Here is a 21,860-nt window from a genome sequence, read left to right on the forward strand (position 1 = left end):
AAAGAGGGGAGGGAATGCTTATAAACAGATATTTTCTTTGGCCCCATATCTTATGCTAATCCTATATGCTCATAAGTAAATGTCACACAATGCCAAGACTAAGCATATGCTGGGAACTTAATAAATGTTAGTTCTATTGAATTGAATAAACATTAGTTCAATTGAATTGAATTTCCATTTATGGAACTAGTGTTTATTAAGTTCCCAACCCTTTATACAAAGTTTAAAAAAAACACGCAAAAAAACAGTAACCACAAAATATTCCCTGCCTTCAAGGAGTTTATATTGCAGAGGCAGGAGTGGGCAACAAGGAAGGCCACAATCTGTCCCTAGATAAGTAAATAAAAAGCATATACAAAAGTAATTGGATAGGAATAACTGGGGAGATTAAGAAAGACCCCTGCAAAGAGGTATTATCTGAGCTCTACTTTGAAAGGAATCAGAGATTCTAGGAAAAGGGAATTCCAGATAATTATGCAAAGATATGGAGGTGGAAAATTGGATGTTGTACAAGGAGAAGGATCATTACTGCCTTAACCCCTGAGGAGAAGCCTTGTCCAAATTCTAATATTTCTTCTGTTTCCAATCAATCCTCCTCCTTCTAGTATCTTGACTTAGCCAAATGAAATAAACTGGAATTAAATGATTAACCCAAAACCTCCTTCATCATCACCAACCATCCAAGGGAGAACATTTTAATAAAAGCAAGGAATCCACAAGAAACTCCACACCGGAGAAGCCCTGTTGTTGCCCTCTTCTCATATTATACAGGTTGCTTGATTCCTCACCTAAAATCAGAAAGAAGCACAAATAAAAATCAGCAATTCCACAAATGGGGAAGTGTTGCACATAGAACATAGAGGAGAATTCCAGGTCTTCAAAGGGTACCATATTCATCTGCTCTGTTCACTGACTTCTCAACTTTGATAGTAGCTAGTAGTACTGACATAGTTCCCAAAGACAAAAGACATTCAGCACTGAGGATGCAATTTACAACCTCAACCTTGCTCCCAGCCCTAGTGTAAGGAGTTCGACCTGGGTGTCTTCCCTTGGGGCAGGCCCTCTCAGTCATTGACACCACATGGCAATAAAAAAGCAGTTTCATAAGCCAGAAATTGCTCAAAGGGAGGTGAAGGCCCAAGGCTGAGGGTGGTGCTGAGGTCTGAACAGCCTGCCAACCTAGCTTGTCCTTGGTAGTCTTACTTCACTTCTATCCCTATTAAGTAGGCACACTCTCAATTTCCTCCCTTCCTCCTCCTAATCCCTCAAACAAAAGGATTGTCCAAGGAAAATGGATGGTTTTCCATTTGGGTTATCAGGAGAGTTATATCTCTCCTGTGATGAGGATGTGATAAGGACAGTTATGAGAACAGTCTGTCCAAATGAAGTCCTTCAGAAGAGTGGCTGAAATACTTACCCCACCCCAGAATCATTGAATGAAAAATCTCTATTCTCCCCAACTACCAACTGGTAGGAGGCAGAGAGGCAAAACAAAAGGGTAGATGGGTCTGGGACAGGGATAACATGACCACAGCACCTTGGGGAAGCAGTGAGGGCAAGAAACAAAAGAGGACTATGAATGTAAGGAATACAAGCTGCCACAGAGAGGGCTGGTTTCTTCTACTACAAAGATCCATTGTCCCACCTTAGTTATAGCTTTGGTTACCAACTACCCTAAGTAGGTCTGATTATGGAAAATAATTGATCCCCAAATACTTACAGAGATGTATCCATTGGAAGTTTCTGATTTCTCTGGCAGAGCTAAAAAGAAACCACAGCAGGAATGATTTTACATGTATGAGAGAAAGGTAACCTTCATTTTAGCTATCTTATTTAGGGTTTTAGGGAAATGAAGTTCATAGATTCACAGAACTAGGGAGAAGGGGCTCTGCCCTTTACTCCTAGCTCTGTGCAAATAGCTCTCTGGTTTCCTTTGAGATGATTTTGATACCCTACCCCCATCACCCCTGCATCCTAGAATTCTCAGCTACCTTCATTATCTTTTCTCTTCTTGCAATCACTCCAAACAATATGGTGAAGAAGACCACCACAGATGCAGCAATGATGGGTTCGTTGGGAACAGTGATTTTTCTATCTGTCAAAAATTAAGATATAGATCATAAGAAGGAATGGAAGAAGAGATTATAGAATGTCTCTAATCATATGACCATACCCAACAACATATATGCACTTTAATGTTTTATTACTTGAAGGACCTGTGAGGTCATTGAAGTGGGCATTTCTGGCAATCATCACATTGGACTACTTGATGGCCTGGTTGACTGGACTTTAGGAATTTTTGCATCAAAAAAGCATCTTGGGTTTAGCCTAGTGATAAGTCTTTCCAAATTTAGACAGATTTTCAGAGGACAGACTCACTGTCCATTTCTGGGTCAGTTGCCTAAAACCTCTTCCAGTCTGGCAAGACCTAACAGAATTTATGTCTTCTATGGAGTCTTCTATAAGAGCAGAGGGTCACCTCCCTGCTCTGACTATAGCATCTGACATCCTATCCTCTATTAAACTTTGAGCCCCTTGAGGGCAAGGACTATCTTTTGTCTATTAGCTTAGTACCATGCCTGTATATAGAAGGCCCTTAATAAAAAATTTATTGATTGACTGGTTAGCTTAATGTAGAAAGGACCTTAAAGGTCATTCAGCCCAACTGCTGTGCTTTAAAAGTAGAGATAGTGAGGTTCAAGGTGATAAAGCAGCTTGCTGTGGCCCCCCAGGAGCTGGAATTTGAATGAAGATATGTTCCCTAAATTCAGAATTCCTCTTGGAAGCACTGGGAGAAGATGGTTCAGAAGAATGCTCTAGTCATGTTGATGAGAAGCATATGGTAGCTTAGTCCTTGGGGTCAGGCTGCCTCACTTCCTTGTTTCATGACTCTGTATCCATTACCCCACCACCTGTTGTCCTGGGCAGCTTTCAAAGACTTGGAAGTTGTGGCAAAGATGCCTATCTTCATAAGAGGAGGATGGGCCTCATTGGGAGTTTCTTATTCTTATGAAATCAGAGACCAAAAAGAATTTATATATGTGCATGTGTCTACATTTATTCTGTTGAAATTTGTGATTTCATCAGTGTAAAGAAATACCCATTAAGAAAATTCCTAAGAATTGATGTTATTTGCCCAGGGTCACACAGACAGGATATATCAGGAGCTCAAGTCTTCCTAACTTTGAGGCTAGCTCTCTATTCACTATCCACTCCACCATGACTGCCCATAGATAACTAGCCAAATGACTAGCTAGGTAAATGTATGTATGATGGATGGATAGATGGATGGATGGATGGATAATTAGATAGATGGCAAGATAGAAGGATGGATAGATACATAGATAGAAAGTCTTATAGGGAACATTCTAGGTCTGCAGATTATCGATGCAAAGAGAGAGAGAGAGAGAGACTGGAGAAATGTCACACAAAAGGGAAGCCAAGGAACTTGGTCCAACTAGAATATAGCATACAGGAAGGAGGTTCTAAGGGTAGATAGCCTCTAAGGATAGATGGGAGTCAGATTGTGAAGAATTTCTAATTCTAAATAGAGGATTTGAATTTCATCCCAAGGCAATGGGGAGACTCTGGAACTTCTTGATAAGAAAGTGACATGGTTAGACTCTGCCTTGAGAACATCCATTTGGCAGCTGTGAGAAGGATGGATGGAAGAAGGAAGGGACTGGATGCATATGGAACAGTCCTGGCAAGAAGGAATAAGGAAACAGGTAAGAAAATTACTCAGAAGATAAAATGGATAAGATTTGGCAGTTAATTGGTTATGAGAGGTAATAGAAAGTAAGGAATTAAAGATGGCTCCTAAATTGAAATTATGGAAGCCTGAAAGAAATCAGGAAGTTAGGATTCCAGGTGGGAAAGATAATGAGTTCTGTTTGGGATATGTTTTGGTTGAAATGTTTATGGGACAAAGAAATGGAGATGTCCAGTAGGCAGCTGGAGATGCCAGGAGAAAGATGAATATGGCAGCTGAATATGTAAATCTGGAGGTAATTTGAATAAAGTTGATTGGCCAAATCTTGGAGAGATGAGATAAGATCTTTTGGAGACAACAGAGAAAGGAACAAAAGATCTGGGCATGGCGGGAGGGGAAAATCCCACAAGTAGGAACAAAGGCCATAATTCCACAAAGGGCACAAGGAAGAAATGATTGGTCAAGTAAGAGGAGAACCAAGAGAGGTCTGGGCTGCAAAAAATCATAGAGAAAGAATGCCAGAAAGAAAGAAGTGGTTAGTGGTCTGAGGCATGGCAGCAAGAAATGGGAAAAACGTCATGGAATTTAGCAACAAAGAGATCGATGGAGAACTTGGAGAGAGAAGTTTCAGTCAAATGGTAGGGAGAAGAAAGCACTGAATTATTAATTGAAGATAGGTTGCAGCTAGCATCAGTGACAACAAGAATCATAGACCCTTGAAATACCATGATATGTGTAGATTCACAACTGGAAACTGGAGAACACGCTAACTGATGATGGTTATTCATCCTCTTTCCCAATCATTTTCCATGAGGTTATATGATATGGCAGAAAGAATGATAACTCTAAGTTCAAATCCTGCCTCTGAAAGTTACTTAACTGTAGGACCTTAAACAAGTCTTTTCTGGGTCTCAGATAAGGTTAGATCAGCAAGCATTTATTTCAGCATTTAACTATGTTTCATTGACAGTGCTAGACTATAAGGATATAGCAATAAAAGCAAACAGCTTTCTTTTATCCTCAGTGAGTTGATATTCTTGTCTGGTGACATCTCCTTTGGACCTATGACCCTAAGACCTCCGAGGTCCCTTTCAGCTCTTCATCTACTTCCCTCCCTCCATTATGGACAATTTTCAGGAGTAAATAATCAAAATTCTTTGGCTGTCCCTTGTCTGAAATGACATCTCAGAGGAAGGCAGGTTGGGTGGGCCCCTGGAACCTGCCCTGGTGACTCTGAATCTTGGGAGGAGACAGAATTCTTAGACTTTGCTGGTGGGTGTATGATTCCCTTCCAAGCCAGATATCCTAGAAGGGACAACTCAGTGAAGAAAGAAAAGTGGGTGCTTTGGGAAAAGTGTCCATCCAGAAAAATGAAAAAACATCTGGGATTTCTAACACCCCCCCCCAAATTCCAGTTATTTTAGCTGCTGGAAATTTGGATCTCAAGCCTCTGCCAAGAATCTCTTTGAACCAAGCCTATCAAGTCTTCTTTCCATCAATGAGGTCACCTTGCTTCCTGGTACCTGATTTTAAACTCACATTAAAAACTCAAAAGTTTGCAAAAAAAGATAAATACTGAAAACTATCTTTACATGTAATTGAAAAATAAAATAAAACAGCATCCCCCAAAATCCTGAACATTAAGGCTGCCTACATAGACTTGGAGTTTTGTGGAATCTTGTCCCTTTTACCTCAGTTCTTAGAAAATCATTTCCCTATATTTGGGCTTCATAAAAGATGCCATGTGTCTCTTTAAGATAGTCAGTCAGTCTACCTTTACTTAAATCTGAGTAGTGCAGTGTTAGAGAGCAATTGAAAGATTAATATGGTGGACTTGATTTGGCATTCTAACTCAACATGAACAGTAGAAGTTGTAACAGTGATAGTTTATACAGCAGGTGAAGAGGGGGAAGGTTGGTTACTGGGCTACACAGAAATAAGCAAAACAAGCAGATTTGGAAACTCTCCAGCCAGAACAGGATTCTACACACCTGAAAGTCAACCTGGCAACCTTCCTGCCACATCAGCCTAATGTTTCTTGCATGGCAGGAAACAACGCCTACACCGTTGCTTTTTAACACAGAAAGAATTGTGTCAATGTCTAATTTCTCATCTCTGAATGCTTGTTGAGTTTATTATTTGATAGGATATTACATCCTAGGGCTTTTGTAACCCCACAAACCATGGGTGAAGATAGTAGTTGGAATGTGGCATTTCCTACCCCACTTCTGCCCCCCTCCTCCCCATGGGTATTGTTTTGTTTCTTTGTGTCTTGGATCTGGAAGGTTTGTAAGTCCCAGAGGAAATCAGTCCCTTTCCCAATGAATCAACTAAGAAGATGGGTCATCACTGAAGTAGGGGAACAATAAGCCACTGCTCCCCATCTCCGAGTTGGTCAGAACCACGTGGCCATCAAGAAAGACAAACGATCCCAAGCCCTTTGGTTGAGCCAGCCACTTTTTGTGAATGCTTCTGGTTTTGGAGGGGAGAGAGACTGACAAAAGTGCTGAGGTGAGAGGACCCTGAAAAGATATCCATGTACTCAAATAGTTTGAAGTTAATGATCTGCTTTTATGTTGAAAAGGGGAGTGTTAAACTTGTTTGGTTGTAGGTAATTCAATATTCCCAAACCAGGAAAAATCTGAGTCATCATTCTCAGTTTTTGCAACAATGGGTATCTCACCTTTCCCTTTGTTCGTAGAAGACCTATGAGAAGGAAAAAAACCCCATCCAGTACTACAGGTAGACTCCTTGCTTGGGCCATAAACCTGAGCAAGCCAAGCTTATTGGGGAATGTTTTTCATTTTGTTTTTCACAGCTGTCTCTTCCACTCCAGTATACTCTGGATACCCTATGGTTCAGAATCAAAGAATATTCTAAGATCAGATCTGGAAGGGACCGGAAAGATTGACTGCTCTAATTCCTTCATTTTTTATTTTTGTCTTTTCCTGGGATCATAGATTCTGAGCTGGAGAAGACTTCAGAGATCAGCCCATCCAATGCCTTCATTTTATAGAGGATGAAATTCAATCTCAGAAAAGTGAAATATCTTACCCAAGGCCATCCAAGGAGTAGTGATAGAGTCAAGGTCTTTTTATTACAAATCTAGTGTTCTTTCTCCAGCATCATAATTTCCTACTTTACTTTCTGTTTCTTTCCTTGCTCATATTTCAATGACCTTGGACCTGAAAATTCCAGTGACTACTTCCTTCATTGTCTAAGTAATTCAAGGAATATTCTTCTTAGCATTTCAGACACAACTTTATCTCCCTGCACAACTTTGACTTGAAGAGAGCTTTAGGTCAAAACAGAACTAGAAACAAAGACTAAATTTTCCTAAGAAAAAATGGCCAGAATATTTAGTGCCAGACACCCTTGGTTGGGTCTATGTTTTTAGCTCATGTAATATTGAGTTGAACCTGGAAGGGATCTTGACACTGGTTCAACCACTTCATTTCATAGATGAGGAAACTGAGACCCAAGAGACTAGCTCAAGGTCATGCAGGTTCATAGGAGGTAATGGAAATCTCCAGTTCCCTCTAATCCAATCCCCTCTTTTTGAAAGATGGGGAGGGTCACATAAGTATCAAAAGCGAATGGAGCCCTTTCAAAATCAGTGTTCTTTCTACTTTAACAGGTATGCATGACAGAGCCAGAATTTAAACTCAAGTCCTCTGAATTCCTGGTTAGTACTCTCTCCATTATGTCAGCTACTAAGTGGCAGAGCTCTGATTTGAACTCAGTTTCTTTGCCTCCAGTTTCAATATTCTTTTCTCTGAACTTCAGAGTATGAAATAGGGTGGAAGAGGGGTGGAGGGGGGGAGAGAGATAAATCTTGATCATCATTAACTAACATACAAGTACCTATCATAGGACACCATTCTACCTTTTACTTAGGAAGTCTCTCATATCTTTCTTTGGTATATTAGTTACCTTCAACGATGAGGTGGAAATCCTGGTTCTCTGATGTTGATGTCGAAGGCAAATTTGCACGACAACTGTAGGTCCCATTGTCAGATTTCAGGACCTTGGAGATAGACAACTGTAACAGTTCACTTGTCTGGTATATTTGGTGATGGTTTTTCTTTAGAGTCAGGACACTGTTGTTTCTGTACCACATCATCTGAGGCAGGGGATTGGACTTCACTTTACAGTCTAAATTTACGCTGCTTCCTTCCTGGACTGTTTGCAGGTCTCTCCCATCCAGAAAAGGTCCATCTGCACAGTACAATCAATTGGGTTTAGTTAGTGGATTAGCAAGATCATCCTTAAAATTCTCTATATTGTGACACAGTGTGTTGTTGATGCTGCAAAGATCCTTATCCCAAGGATCTATGGGTTTGTCCACAAAGCTTTGGAAGAGGTCTCAAGAGGCCATTCAGAACAACCCTTTTATGAATGAGAATTCTATCTATATTCAAATACCCAAAAAAGAAACCACTTAGCTTTGATTGAAGATATTATGTCAAGGAGAAGCCCACTACCCTCCAAAGCAGCCCATTTAATTGCTCAATATCCCTAATTATTTGAATGTTTTTCCTTAGGTACAAACTTGAATTTGCCTCCTTGCAAAATGGAGAGTGCTGAATTTGAAGCTAGAGGGTTCATAAGAACATACGGTTATAAAGTAGCCTCTATTGATAACTTCCAAGGATGAATGAAATGAACCCAAATTGCCCCTTTTCCCAAGGAACTATTTCATTTGTTCCTGGAAACTTATGGAAGGAATGGGAAGGGACTTCAGAGGTTATCTAGTCCTTGTTCTAGATATTAGGCCTCTCAATATAATCTAAGATTTTATCCATTTTATTGACTACTATATCCCATTTCTGACTCATATTAATCTTGTAGTCTACAATTAACAATAAAACATCTGTTTTTCAGATGAACTGTATTTCAACCATACTATTTTAAATTTCATACTGCTAGACTGGTGCTACATAAAGAATATTGAATTCAGAAGTCTGAACTTCTGGGTTCCAATTCCTGCACTGATCTCTCTCTATTTCCTCATCTGGAGAAAGAGAGCTTTGGGGTTAAATGATCTTTAAGAGACCTCCAATAACTAAATTGATGATTCTCCTTGCTACCCTGGTAAATTAATTCAATGCCACAAGTATTTATCATACACCCTCTAAGAGATAGGCCCCAGAAAATGCACTGACTGAAAAATGAAACAAGAATTACCTTGAAGGAGCTTATATTCTCCTGCAATTTATTCATTCTACTCTGTTCAAATCTTTGGGCCTCAGTTTTCTAATCTGTAAAATGAGGGAATTGGACTAAATTGTCTCTAAACTCTTATAACTCTAAATCTAGTATACCTGTATATTATGTAAAGTCATTACAGTTCATTCCAGTTTTAGGACTAATTGAAACAAATATATTATCCTTAAACCTTTTCCTAGTTAATGTGTCTAAAATCTCATAGGGTATAATGAAAGACTTGAAAGGCAGAGGAACTGGGTTCAAATCTTGCCTCTGATTATTTCTAACTCTGAGTCCTTAGGCAAGTCATTTGACCTCCCTTGGTGCTGTTTCCTCACTTGGAAGTTGGATTCATTGTGAGGGCAGGGGGCTCCCTTCCTGCTCTACAGCTCTAATGCACCAGGACCTCAACAAGCAGAAGAAACTGGCTGGGTTGGATTTCCTCTTCATTTCTATGTCACTTCCATTGTCTGAGAGAGATGCAAACTAATGACAGAGAAGCCAAAAGAAGGGCAGCAGGTTTGAAGAAAAGGAAGGGAAAAGAGTAAAATTCACAGGAAGAATAATTACCCTGAGATGATGGAGAATGGAAGGGGCTATGAGTAGTTGCTTTGAAGGCTTGCCTTTTCAGAATTCTTAATGTGTTTCAATTCTGCTCAGCCTAATGTGTGGGATGGTGCTAAGAAAAGGCAGATAGCTTCTAACTGCCCAGTTTTGGGTTTCAAAAGATTATTGGGGGAAGAGCCTACTACTAGATATGCTTAGTTCCTTCCTTTCCTTTCTTCTTTCCTTCCTCCTTTTCTTTCCTTCCTTTCTCAGGCAAACTGAAATTTTCAGCTAACACACAAGGATGGAATCCGCCTCTGGCCTGGACAATTGAAATAATTTCCTATTAGTTTCCCCATCTCAGTCAAAGTGACTTTTTCCTAAAGAATAGGGCTGACCATAACCCCCTGTTCCTCAGTTGTCTTCAGTGACCCCCCACTCTTGACTCTAGGATCTAATAGAAACCTCTCTCGTAAATTGTGCATTTAAAATCTGATCACAGCCTGGCTCCCTCCCATCTGCTCACGCTTCTTCCAGTTTGTTCCTCTCCACATACTTTGCCACCCAGTGTCGTGCATACGTAACACTCCAATTCCCATCCACGTCTTTGCCCCGGATAGCTCCTGTTCCTAGAATGTACTCCCTCCTCCACTCTGCCTCTTGGAATCAATGGCTTCCTTCACAATTCAGATCAAATGCTACCTTGTCTAGGAAGACTTCCCTGATTTCACCCTCCTTGGGCTACTAGTGCCCTGGTATACATATATTGTGTTTCTATTTCAAATGTATGTATTGCCATCTCTCCATCCCATAGAATCTAAGCTCTTAGAGGACAGGAACTGATTCACTTTTGTCTTTGTATTACCAGAGCCTCACTCATAGTAGGTGCTTAATAAAAGTGTCTTAACTGATTTTGAATAAATTTAGGGCTGCTTGCTCCTCAACTCACAAGTGACATTCAGAATCACGGATATGCTCATGGATTGATTCCGTTGCAACTTGCAGGTAAAGGTGACTTCATTGTCATCTTCGTTGACATTTATACAGAGCTCACTAGAATTGATTTTGTTTTCAGCTTTCAGGTCCACCCTCCCATCTTCCCGAAACCAGAGTAGCTCTTCTCCTTGGATGTAATTCTGAACTGCACATTTCAGAGATAACTGATCTCCAGACTTGACTGTCAGGACTTGGTTATGAGGGTTGTTATTCACAGTTAGGAGCAGATCTGGAACAACACACACACATACACACACACACACACAGACATCATCAGAAAGACAGTTATGATACTGAAAGGGATCTTAAACATTCTCTAATTTAAAGATGTCAAACTTTCAAATTAAAATGTAATTGGTATATTTTAAATGAATAAAAATAAAATAGAACACATGGAATGTTGACATGAGGTTTTCTAATCCATATGTGGCTTTTGGAAATTCTTATATATAGTTTAGTGACTCCTTTTCTATTTGAATTTGATACCCCTTTAGAGCTTAGTTCAACCCTCACATTTTATAAGTAAGGAAACTGAGGCAGATCTTACTCTGATTCAACAATATCATTAGTACAAAGATAAACTTGAATCTTATAAATCTTGAAATCTTATAAAAAGAATTGACAAGCACCTAGTCAGTGCTTTCCGTTTTTTCTTTCCTTCTGGATAGGGGTAGAGTTGAATCCTGTCCAGGCCTTTCTTATCTCCTCCCTGTGGGATAGTATAAGGTTTGATCTTTTCACTGGTCACTGCTCTTTCCAAATCTATCCCTTTTCTTCTCTCTGGAGATTTAGTTAGCCTTTATCATAGAACAATTAGTCCCCTTTTTAGGCTGGGGCAATATCATGACAATAGTTCCCTCCCACGTTGTTGATGCAAGTTTACATCAGATGAGAAGTTAGTGATGCAATCATACTAGTTAAGAGTCCCCAGTTAGGAATGTCTACAATAATGCAAATACTATTAATAAGGCAACCTAATTACAATAAAAACAATGACCAGTATTATTCCAGAGAACAGATTCTCTTCTGTTAGTGGATAGTATATGCTATTAAATGGTTTCTGTGTCAGTTGGCATAAACCATTTTTTTCTGACAAAGGAGGGTCCTGTGGGATATACCATATAAAAATTGACTAACTTACTCATTAATCCACATGGCAGAAACATAATCACTAAGAGGAGTGAACCATTACTCTTCATTAGTCTGTTTCTCGAGGTCATCTTTAGTAATGTCAGATCTGAAAAAAAATAGATTCTAAATTTCAGATGTACCAGAAGGCTTGTGTTTTGGGGTTGCTTTGATTTTTTTAGACAGATTGGACAGGGAAGTCTTTCCTCTTCCAGGGCAGATCAGCAACAATTCTAAAATTTGTAGTCCTAAGAAAGCTGCCCAGTGCAGTGAAGGTAAATGATTTGCCAAGGATCTCACAATATGTTAAAATATGGGCTCATAGGTTCAGAGATCTAAATCTGAAAAGTACCTTAAAAATCATCTAGTCTGATTTAACAGATAAAGAGACCAAAGGTCCATTGAGGCACAATGATGTCCAAGATCACATAGACAGTAATAAGTAGCAAAGTCAGGATTCAAATTCAGATTCTCTAACTTCACCTGACCGACTGTTGGAAGAGCCTTGAAGAAACCAAGGTCACCATGGACCTTATGTATCAGAAGAAGGTTTTCTGTTCATCATGCTAGGCTACCTGTAAATGCATTTTTATTCAGCATAAAAAAAAGTTCCAGTTGAGTCACTCAGGCCCACAAGTATACAACTATAGCTACAAATATAACAGTCTCGTTTCAGGTTAAATCAAAAGTACTTTCAACACTGAGAAATTGTAACAAAAAATTTAATTAGATTAAATCACTGGAGAAAGTAGGCGTGAGCTATAGGACAAGTGATGGGAAATAGAAATAAATACATTCTTCATTGCAGAAAAAAATCAGAACATAATTTTTAGCTATAAAGAAATAATGTCTTATGGCATCTTTTTTTCATTCTCAAGTGGGAAGTGGAGATAATAGGATCAAAGATTTAGAAGAACCTTAGTCCAATTCCCTTTATAGATGGTATTCAGAGAGGTTAGTGACTTACCCAGGGTCACACAGATGTAACTGGAAATCTGCCCTAAATAGTATTTCAAATCTAGAGGGTGCTAAGAGCGTTTTGGCAGAGTAATAAAGGAACAGGTAAAAACAATTTAAGGAGGAGGATACCAGATATAACTTCTTCCTGATCAAGCCCTTTTTCCTTCTTCTGTTCCCTTTTCTCACTCACCTATGAGATGCATATACATTAAATCTTGAGTACTGTAAGTACTACTCAGTAGTGGGTCCTCTCTCCACCAATGCAGGTTAAAACTCATCTATGACACAATAGATTTTTTTCATGGCTGAAAAACTGATTCCTTTGTGCCTATTCTGTGAATGAACTTGTCACAGTCTGTCATGGATCCTCTGGATGAAGTATTTATTGCTTGGTAGTTCCTGAATAATCCCATGCACTGTTGGAAGAGCTGTGAAGAAACCAAGCTCACCTCCATACTCCAATAAGACATCAAGAGTAGATAAACATATATGCAGATGTCTGTAAACACACACACACACACACACACACACACACACACACACACATACCCATAAAGGAAAAAGGGATTGGACTATGATTTCCATCGGTAGAGCAAACTCCCAGAGAAGGAAACTCCCTCTACCAATGTAGGTCAGTACCTCTCCAATTTATAATCTATATGAATTTATACAGCAGGGATTGTTACAGTGACTTGCCCAGGGTCATTTAGCCAGTAGGTATCAGAGGTGGGGCTTGACAGCCAGTCTAACCAGCTCTCTAACCACTGCACAACATTGCCTCTCATGTAAAAACAGGAAAGGCAGCACACCCTAGTGGAGAAAGAAGAGAGTTGAGCCTCAGAGCCAGGGAGACCTGTGTTCAAGCTGCCCCTCTGCTATATTCTTGGCTTGACCCTGGCCAAGTCATGTTCCTTCTCAATGTCCCAGGCAGCTCTCTTAGGTGAAGGTTCTCAGGAACCCAATTCACCTCAGAAGAGGGAGTTCCCTCTCAGGAAGCTTGAAATCAAAGATCCAGTTTGAATATTTATGTGTATGCTTACATACATCCAGAGAAACACAAACGCATCCTCAGAAACACATATGTATGTCTATATGTGTTTATGTAAGGACAGACAGACTTCATTGTTCTGCCACATATTTGTACAGGCTTATTCATTCCTAGGCAATTGGACTATAATTATTCCACATATCCAGGTACATTAAAATCAACAGAATTGTCCTCTTTTAGAGAAGATACCAGAATTATGACTTCTTTGGTACCACTTCTTTTTTCTTCCAGGACCTAATAAATAGTATGCTGTGCTACAGTAGTTGTACTAACTAAATAAGTAACTAAGAGACTTTGGCGAGCCCTCACTTTAGTCATACAACCATAGCTTTGGAGCTTGAAGACACCTCACAGACTGTGTAGCCCAACATTCTCCTCTTACATATAGGGAAACTGAGGCCCAGAGAGATTTAAGAGACTTGCCCAAGGTGACACGGGTGGAAGAATCAAGGTAGATCTACTCACCAGGAGGCAGTCCAGGGTAGAGGACAGAAGACCCATCTTAGATTGATGACCACCTACCCTTGGCTCATACTAGTTCTGTGAGAACTTGGGCAAGACTTTTAACTATTTGGACCCAACACAATTCTCTCAAAAATAAAGGGAGATTTATATCAGTGGGAGGAGTCTCTATAGTCTCAATTAGAATTGTCCATCTGCTTAATCCATCTTCACTTTCCAGTAAAGAACTCACTCCTTCAGTCTCTTCCTTCATTCCTCCCTCTATTCCCATTCTTTTTCTATCTGTATCATTTAAAATTTCTCATCTTACCTGAATAACCTTCTGGAAGCTGACTCCCTTCCAAAACAGCTTCTTCTATGAAATAACACGAACCTTTTTACTGCTCCGATTTATATAGTCTGCTTCTTAATATTTTTATGGTAGCAGTGTCAAGTGAATAAGGGAAATTGGGGTCAAAGTCTGTTTCTTTTTATGGATGTCCAAGAAAAGACAAGATTCCAGAAAGACATCTTCAGGAAGGGATAATTAAAGCTGTCCTTTTTTTATGTGTAACTAGGTGGGAATATTAACCATATTTAGAGAGGCCGACCTTTGGCAAAAACATGCTGCCCATCCCACAAAACCTTCAACTCCACAGTCAGACTGTAGTCAGCAGAAATCACAGGAGCATTGATTTAGAGCCAGGAGGGTCCCAAAACACTCCTCTTAGATGTGGAAACTAAGTCTTATAGAAGAGAAATGACTTGCCCATTGTAAGTAGAGGTTGAATTCCTTCATTTTACAGAGGCAGTTTAGAGGAGTAAATAGAGGGCTAGTTTTTGTTTTTGTTTTTGTTTTTGTTTAGTTTTTGCAAGGCAATGGGGTTAAGTGGCTTGCCCAAGGCCACACAACTAGGTAATTATTAAGTGTCTGAGGCCGGATTTGAACTCAGGGACCCCTGACTCCAGGGCCTGTCACTCTATTCACTGTGCCACCTAGCCACCCCTAGAGGACTGTTTTTTGAGACAAGGGCACTTATTAGCTGGGTAAGAGCTTAGTAAATCAACTAATGTCACTGTGCCTCAGTTTCCTCATCTTAAATTGAGAGATTTGGACTTGATGATCTCTAAGGACCATCTCATTCTAGGATCCTGTGACAATGAAGCTTGAAGCCCAGAGGATAAAGGGACTTAATTCAAGGTCACAGAGGAAGTAAGGAGTAGGGCTGAAATTTGAACTCAAGTCCTCTGACTTGAGCTGTGTTCCTTCCATTATAATTGAGCTCATCTGAAAAATTCTGCAGAGAGGGTTAGGCAAGATGACCTTATGCTCAGTCAAATTCAGATTCCCCGAATTTTGAGAAATCCTAGAAAAATATGACATCACCAGTGAGGAAAAAAATGGAAAAACTCAAGCAAACTGGGTCAGTTCTGTCCAAAGTCCAGTGAAAACTACTGCCTGATCAATGGCTAGTCAATGACTAGTATAAACTAGTCAATGAACATTTATTAAATGCCTATGGAGTATCAGACACAGTACTAAATCCTGGGCACAAAAGAGGGCAAAAGACAAGTCTCTGCTCTCAAGGATCTCCCAGTCTTTTGTCTCCCAGGAGACAATGAGCAAACAATTATGTACAAACAAGGTATATACAAACAGGATAAACTGGAAATAATCAACAGAAACTAGCACAAAGGAGGAATCAGGCAAGGCTTCCTGTAAGGTGGGATTTTTAGCTGGGACTTGAAGGAGGCCAGGGAGACCAGGAGGTACAGGTGAGGGGGGAGAACATTCTAGATATGAGGGACAGTTAGTGAAATAGCAGAGTCAGAAGATGAAATGTTTGGTTAGAGGAACAACCAGGAGCCTGGCATCTCTGTACAATGGTGAAGTGTGTAAGATGTAAGAACACAGAAAGTGGGAGGGCAGGTTGTCAATGGCTTTGAAGGGCATAGAGAAGATAAAAATATTTGATCCTGGAATTGAAAGTCAGTGGAATTTATTGAGTAGAGGTAAAAATGGAGGAGGTAACATGGTTAAATTTATATTTTAGAAAGATCACTTTGATAGCTTTGAGGAGGGTGGACTAGAATGGGAAGTTTGCAATATTTCTGACATAAGATCATTGCCCCTAAGGGGTGACAGTGTCAGGGGAGAGGAAAGGGTGTATGTGAGAGACAGTGAGGCAAAGGTGAAATCACTAAGTCTTTGGACAAAGAGGGGTGAGAGATAGTGAGGAGTTTAGGATGACTCCTAGATTTTGAGCCTGGGTGATTAGGAGGATGTTATACCTTTAACAATAGAGAAGTCAGAAAGAATGGAGGAAAGCTAATGAGTTCTGTTTTGAATGTGTTGATGTCTACAGAGCATCCAGTTTGAGTTGTCCAAGAGTTTGGAAGTCAGCAGAGAGGCTAGGACTGGAGAAGCTGATTTGAAAATCATCAGTACAGAGATGACAATTGAATCCATGGGAGCCAATGAGATCAAAAAGTGAAATAGCATAGAGGGAGAAGGGCCTGAGGACCCATTAATCATGGGTATGACCTGAATGAAAATCTAGTAAAGAAGACTGGGGTGGGGGGAAATGGAGGAGCAACATGAGGAGTCTGTTCATCCTTCATTTTTCTAAACAGTCCAATTACATCATGACATTGGGGGCAGAGTCCAATGTGTTTGATTGAGGATGATCAGTCTAATATGAATTTGGAAGACACTCCTGCAAGTTGGGCACAAGCAGTCTGTTGGAACATTTGTGATGGAGATGTCTCTGTTAGAGAGGTCAAGAAGGATCATAATTGAGAAAAAGTCACTAATAAGAGATTGTTAGTAACTTTGGGGAACCATAGCTTTGAAGAATGAAATCATCAACTAGACTATAGAGAATTAAGAGGCAAGGGAGAGTGAAGGAAGTAGAATTTTCTATTGCAGATGGCCTTCTCAAGAAGCTTAGCCATGAGAGGTAGGAGATATGAGATGCTAACTAGAAGGGAATGAATGGATAAAGAAAGGAAGACTTGCTTTTATCAATAAAATGTGAAATAATAATATCTATATCATTTACTTCAGAGGATGAGGGTAAAAGGTGACCCAAGGAAAGTGTTTTGCAAATCTTAAAAGTATTAAATAAAAATCACAACCAAGAATGGTGATTCCTGAATTGAGTTTGTTTTCCATGATGGATTTGACAGACATGATGGAATCACATTTTGGAATGTGTTATCTTGGGCAAGTCTGTTGTTCAGTTTGGGGTTTTTTTTGGTACTTTATTTTTTCAATTACATGCATTTGCAAATTTGAGTTCCATATTTTTCTACCATTCTCCCTTCTTTTCCATCTCCCCCTGGTGGTGAACAATCTGGTATAAATGATACATATACAATCATGTTTAACATATTTCCATATTAGTCTTGTTGTAAAAGATTGTTCAGTCCTTTTCAATTGTACTGACTCTTTGTGACCCCTTTTGGGGCTTTCTTGTCAAAGATCCTGGAGTAGTTTGTCATTTTCCTCTCTAGTTCATTTTACACATGAGGAAACTGAAGCATACAGGATGAAATGATGCCCAGGGCCACACAACCAGTAAGTGTCTTAGGCACAATCTGAACCAGATCTTCCTCACTTCAGCTCCAATGATAATCATACTGTGCCCCTTAGGTATCCAAGGCGGTGCAACTTACTTTAATCTCTTAGCTCCAGGAAACTTTAAGAATCTAAGTTTCAGAGGTGGTGGTAGCCTGCAATGGCAAAGCAAGTTTCCTTCTCTGGGAGTTCCCCAAATCTATAAAATCATGGGACTGGACCCCTATACTTATCCTAATCTCTTCCAAGGATCAGAAAACATTTAGTGAAGAGGGATAATGTGCAGTGGGGATGAAGAGGGAAACTATGACCTGGATCCTTCTTATTGGGCAATAACTATGTGACAAGATAGGGCAGCTAGGTGGCACCAGAGTGTGCAGAGCAAGGGTTCATGAACTCAAATACTCTTAAGATCAGTCTTTGAGAGTGACCTCTATGCTGTGATGTTATGGATCAATATTTGTGAGCTTTCTACTCTCAATCACTCCATGATTTTTTTTTTTTTTTAGTTTTTGCAAGGCAATGGGATTAAGCGGCTTGCCCAAGGCCACACAGCTAGGTATTATTAAGTGTCTGAGGCCGGATTTGAATTCAGGTACTCCTGACTCCAGGGCCTGTACTCTATCCACTGCATCACCTAGCCCTATCCACTGTGCCACCTAGCCGCCCCTCAATCACTCCATGATAAAAGAACCATAGACTCTTCTATTAAAACTGAAATGGGGGGGAGGCAATCAACTCAATAAACCTTTAGAGCTAAAAACTGAATGCCTAAATTCAGAACTGATTCAAAGCTTGACCTGATTAGCAGCATTTGGGTGACATCAGTATGACTGGAATCAGAAAGACTAAGTTCAAATCCAGCCTCAGATACTTTCTAACAGAGTGACCCTGTACAACTCACTTCACTGCTCTCTGCCTCTGGTTCCCCAAACTGTAAAAAAAAAAAATGAGGATTTTTATAGCAACTACTTCAGGATTATTGTGAGGATTATATTCACCTGGCAAATAGAAGGCACTTAATTAGTTCTTCCTCTATCAGGAGACGGCTGTAAACTCATTGATCTCAACCTGCATTAAGCACCTACTATGTGCCAGAGAGTTAGGGTTACATAATAATAATGTTTGTCCTTCATTCTCAAAGACCATGACATCAGAGAGGTGATGCCATGAACTGGTACATGAATTTGAGTGAGGGGGGCTGTACTGTCACCAGGCTCACTTTCTCCTCCAGAGCCATCTGGGTCCAGTGGCCAGATAGGAATCAGGATGACTGGAGATGGCCCTGGATGCATAGTAATCATGGTTAAGTGATTTGCCCAAGGTCACACAGTTAGCAAGTGTCAGAGGCTGTATTCAAACTCTCATCCTCCTGATTCCAAGGCCTGTCCTCTATCCACTGTGCCATCTGGCTGCCCCATAGGGTTACATAGTCAAAAACCAAAGAATGCCTGAATTCAGAATTAAAGCAATACTAGTATGTTCACTGTGATAGGCTCTAGTCTAATGGATCCATGAGAAACTCCACTGAACTCTGTAGGTCTTTTCTTCTTCCATTGACAGTATCCAAGTGGAGCATTCTAGCCAACCATCTGTCATCTGTCTCTCACTCTTGATACATGGCCAATCCCCTCTTTTCTTCCCATCATATAATTCTTTGATGATGTATTTTACTCCTTTTCTCTAGAATTCTTTATGGGTGATATGTTATCACTAGCCCATACCATAGGAGGCATCTCTTCCTTTCCCTCTGTCCAATGCTCATCTTTAGTTCTTTAGAGGCAGTTATCTCACTGCCATGTTTGCCAGTGTCTGTCAAATAGCAGATGCTTATTATTTGCTTATTGATTGATTTAGCCATCCTCTTGCTGCTGTTGTTCAGTCCTTCTTAGTCAGGTCTGACTCTTTGTGACTTCATTTGGAGTTTTCTTGGCAAAGATACTGGAGAAGTTTGCCATTTCCTTCTCCAGTTCATTTGACAGATGAGAAACTGAGACACACAGGATTGAGAGGCTTGCTCAGAGTCACACTGAGGCTAGATTTGAACTCAGAAGATGCGTCTTCCGGATTCCAGGTCCAACATTCTATCCAGTGGGTCTCTTGGCAATATTGGTAGCATGTAAATACTAAAAAGATGTGCTTTTGTTTTCACAGAAAGTTGGGGTGCAATACTGAGCTCTGCAGTTTCCTCCATCCTCTCTGTTGAACACTAAGTCTCGTTTACTGTCCATCCATACTAACAATCCAAATGACCAATCTTTTTTAGGATTTCCATCCAGATGTATGTTGAAATCTGGGCAACAGACATTGTCATCTGTTTGATCTTTTCTGTGTGAATGAATGGGCAGATCAAATTCTTTTTTTGGAACTTTGTAAATCTTTCTGCCCAATCTTTCTCTTCCTTGGTTTTCCCCACATTTTAGAATGAAGTCCCTCTCTAGAATTCCTTGCTGGTCCTCATTTCCTTAATCTGAAAACAATTCTGTTTCTCCCACATCTCTCATAATTCGAATGTTCTCAACATTCATCTCCATAAGCTGTAGCTAGCAAGTTTGACTGCTATGGGAAGCAGCATTCTTAATTAAGGATCTAAGCAGGCCCTTAAATCACTTTGGAAGATAGAGGGGTTGTTTACCTGTGACAGGGTCACTGGGGGATAAAGCATGCCATCTGGCAGTTTCCTAGTTTAACCAATTATTTTCCTCATTTACATGTTTATACTCAGTTTTTCTGGATCATAGACCATTAGGTCTGGACCACAGATTTAGGGGTGGAAGGAACTTGAGAAGACATCTAAGTCAACCTCTTGATTTTACAGATGATAAAACAAGAGGTCCAGAAAGAGTATTGGACTCACCTAATATCATACAGGTAGGTAAGGATTTGAGTTTAATTCCTCTAATTCTAAAGGCCCCCTGGGCTGCTGAAGTTCTAAAAATTCTGCTAGGACCCTCTAGTCTAAATGTGTAGTACCCTGGGGTCAAGTCCTGGTTACCCTACCTTAGTTGTAACTCAGAAACCTCCCAGAATCACACAACTAGTAAGATTTTGAGGCTGGATTTTATTCCTGATTCTAGGACCACCTAGTCCCATTTTAAGAAAATTGAGGCAAAGATAGGTAAAGGGACTTCCTTGAGGTCACAAAGGCAGATACTTTCTTGACTCCTAGTCAGTGTTCTATCCACCGCACACAACCTCATTTCTCATGGGCAACCTCTGAGCTCCTTCCAACTCAAGTCTGCTTTTATTCAGTGCTATGTAGGGCTACAGGTAGACCAGAGAGAACTTGGCTTTTTTATTTTAATATTTATTTATTCTCTTTTTGTACAAATAATGTTTGTTTTAGAGTAAACAGAATACCCCCTCCCCCCACAAAATATAGACTTGCTTGAGTGATAAAGTAAAGGGGAGAGAAAAAATTAAAATAAAAAAATAGTAATAATTGTAGGTATGGCCAGGTAAAACTTGGCTTTTAAAAGACGATTTATGATCAAGCATGTTATCCTCAAGATTGGTCACTAGAGGGCTCATCAAGACTCAGTGATTTGGAAGTTGGACTCTGATACCAGTGACAAGACAAGGGACACTCTAGTATCTAGCCCCGCACATGGAAAGTATAATGGATCCATTATATATCAAATAACAAAGGGAGGCCATGAATGAGTGGTTCCAGTGTAATAAATCAGGGTAAAATTACCACAAGGTAAGCTGGAAAAATCCCCAGATGCCAGGCTAAACCAGAGTAAACAGACTTTTTCTGTGAGTGAGTGGGTATGGTTGCTTTCTCTGGTCCCCAAAAAGTGAAAAAAAAATATTTTTCCCTAAGTCCCTGGGCAAGTGTTCAAATCCTCCTATGAGAATAGCCTGACTCCAGGAAGTAGAATTAAAGAGGAAAGAAAATGTAAAGGCCAAATAAGTCCCTATGGGCAATTAATGAGATCCCATTTCCTTTGGGTTGATATAAGCCAGTGGGATATCTTTCCAATTGCACCCTAGTTTTTCTGGAACCATGGAGAAACTTATAGCTCTCCTTAAATGTCAGCAGATTGCAACAGCTATTATGAGGTTGGTTAAGGGGGTTGGAGATGGAGGCAAGAAGACTCCTTTGACATCTGCTAGCTGTGAGACCAGGGACAAGAGGTAGTATAAGTGCAAAAATAAAGATACTAAGACCTGTAGTACCTACCTACTTGGCTGCCGTGTAAGGCTTGTGTGCATAAACATCTTTGCAAACCTTAACT

At 40.0% G+C, this 21,860-nt stretch overlaps 1 protein-coding gene across 7 annotated transcripts in view; it reads right to left on the reverse strand.

Moving 5' to 3' along the window:
* Positions 1-662: 662 nt before the first annotated feature.
* Positions 663-21,860, reverse strand: part of TMIGD1 (transmembrane and immunoglobulin domain containing 1) — a 56,223-nt gene continuing 35,025 nt past the window's right edge. For 2 of the 7 annotated variants that reach the window (XM_074189132.1, XM_074189136.1), the window contains 6 exons: positions 11,604-11,699; positions 10,416-10,691; positions 7,646-7,930; positions 1,992-2,095; positions 1,721-1,761; positions 663-788 (listed from right to left, as the gene is read on the reverse strand). In XM_074189132.1, coding sequence (XP_074045233.1) covers positions 785-788; positions 1,721-1,761; positions 1,992-2,095; positions 7,646-7,930; positions 10,416-10,691; positions 11,604-11,699 — 806 coding nt within the window. In that variant the 3' untranslated portion in view covers positions 663-784. Of the gene's footprint in view, positions 789-1,720; positions 1,762-1,991; positions 2,096-7,645; positions 7,931-10,415; positions 10,692-11,603; positions 11,700-12,740; positions 12,979-14,370; positions 14,575-18,620; positions 18,705-19,343; positions 19,414-21,805; positions 21,825-21,860 lie in introns of those variants that run through there. The other 5 variants (XM_074189131.1, XM_074189138.1, XM_074189137.1 and 2 more) reach the window with 5 other exon arrangements.

The sequence above is a fragment of the Macrotis lagotis genome, chromosome 5, assembly GCF_037893015.1.
Source record: "Macrotis lagotis isolate mMagLag1 chromosome 5, bilby.v1.9.chrom.fasta, whole genome shotgun sequence".
NCBI classification, from domain to species: domain Eukaryota; kingdom Metazoa; phylum Chordata; class Mammalia; order Peramelemorphia; family Peramelidae; genus Macrotis; species Macrotis lagotis.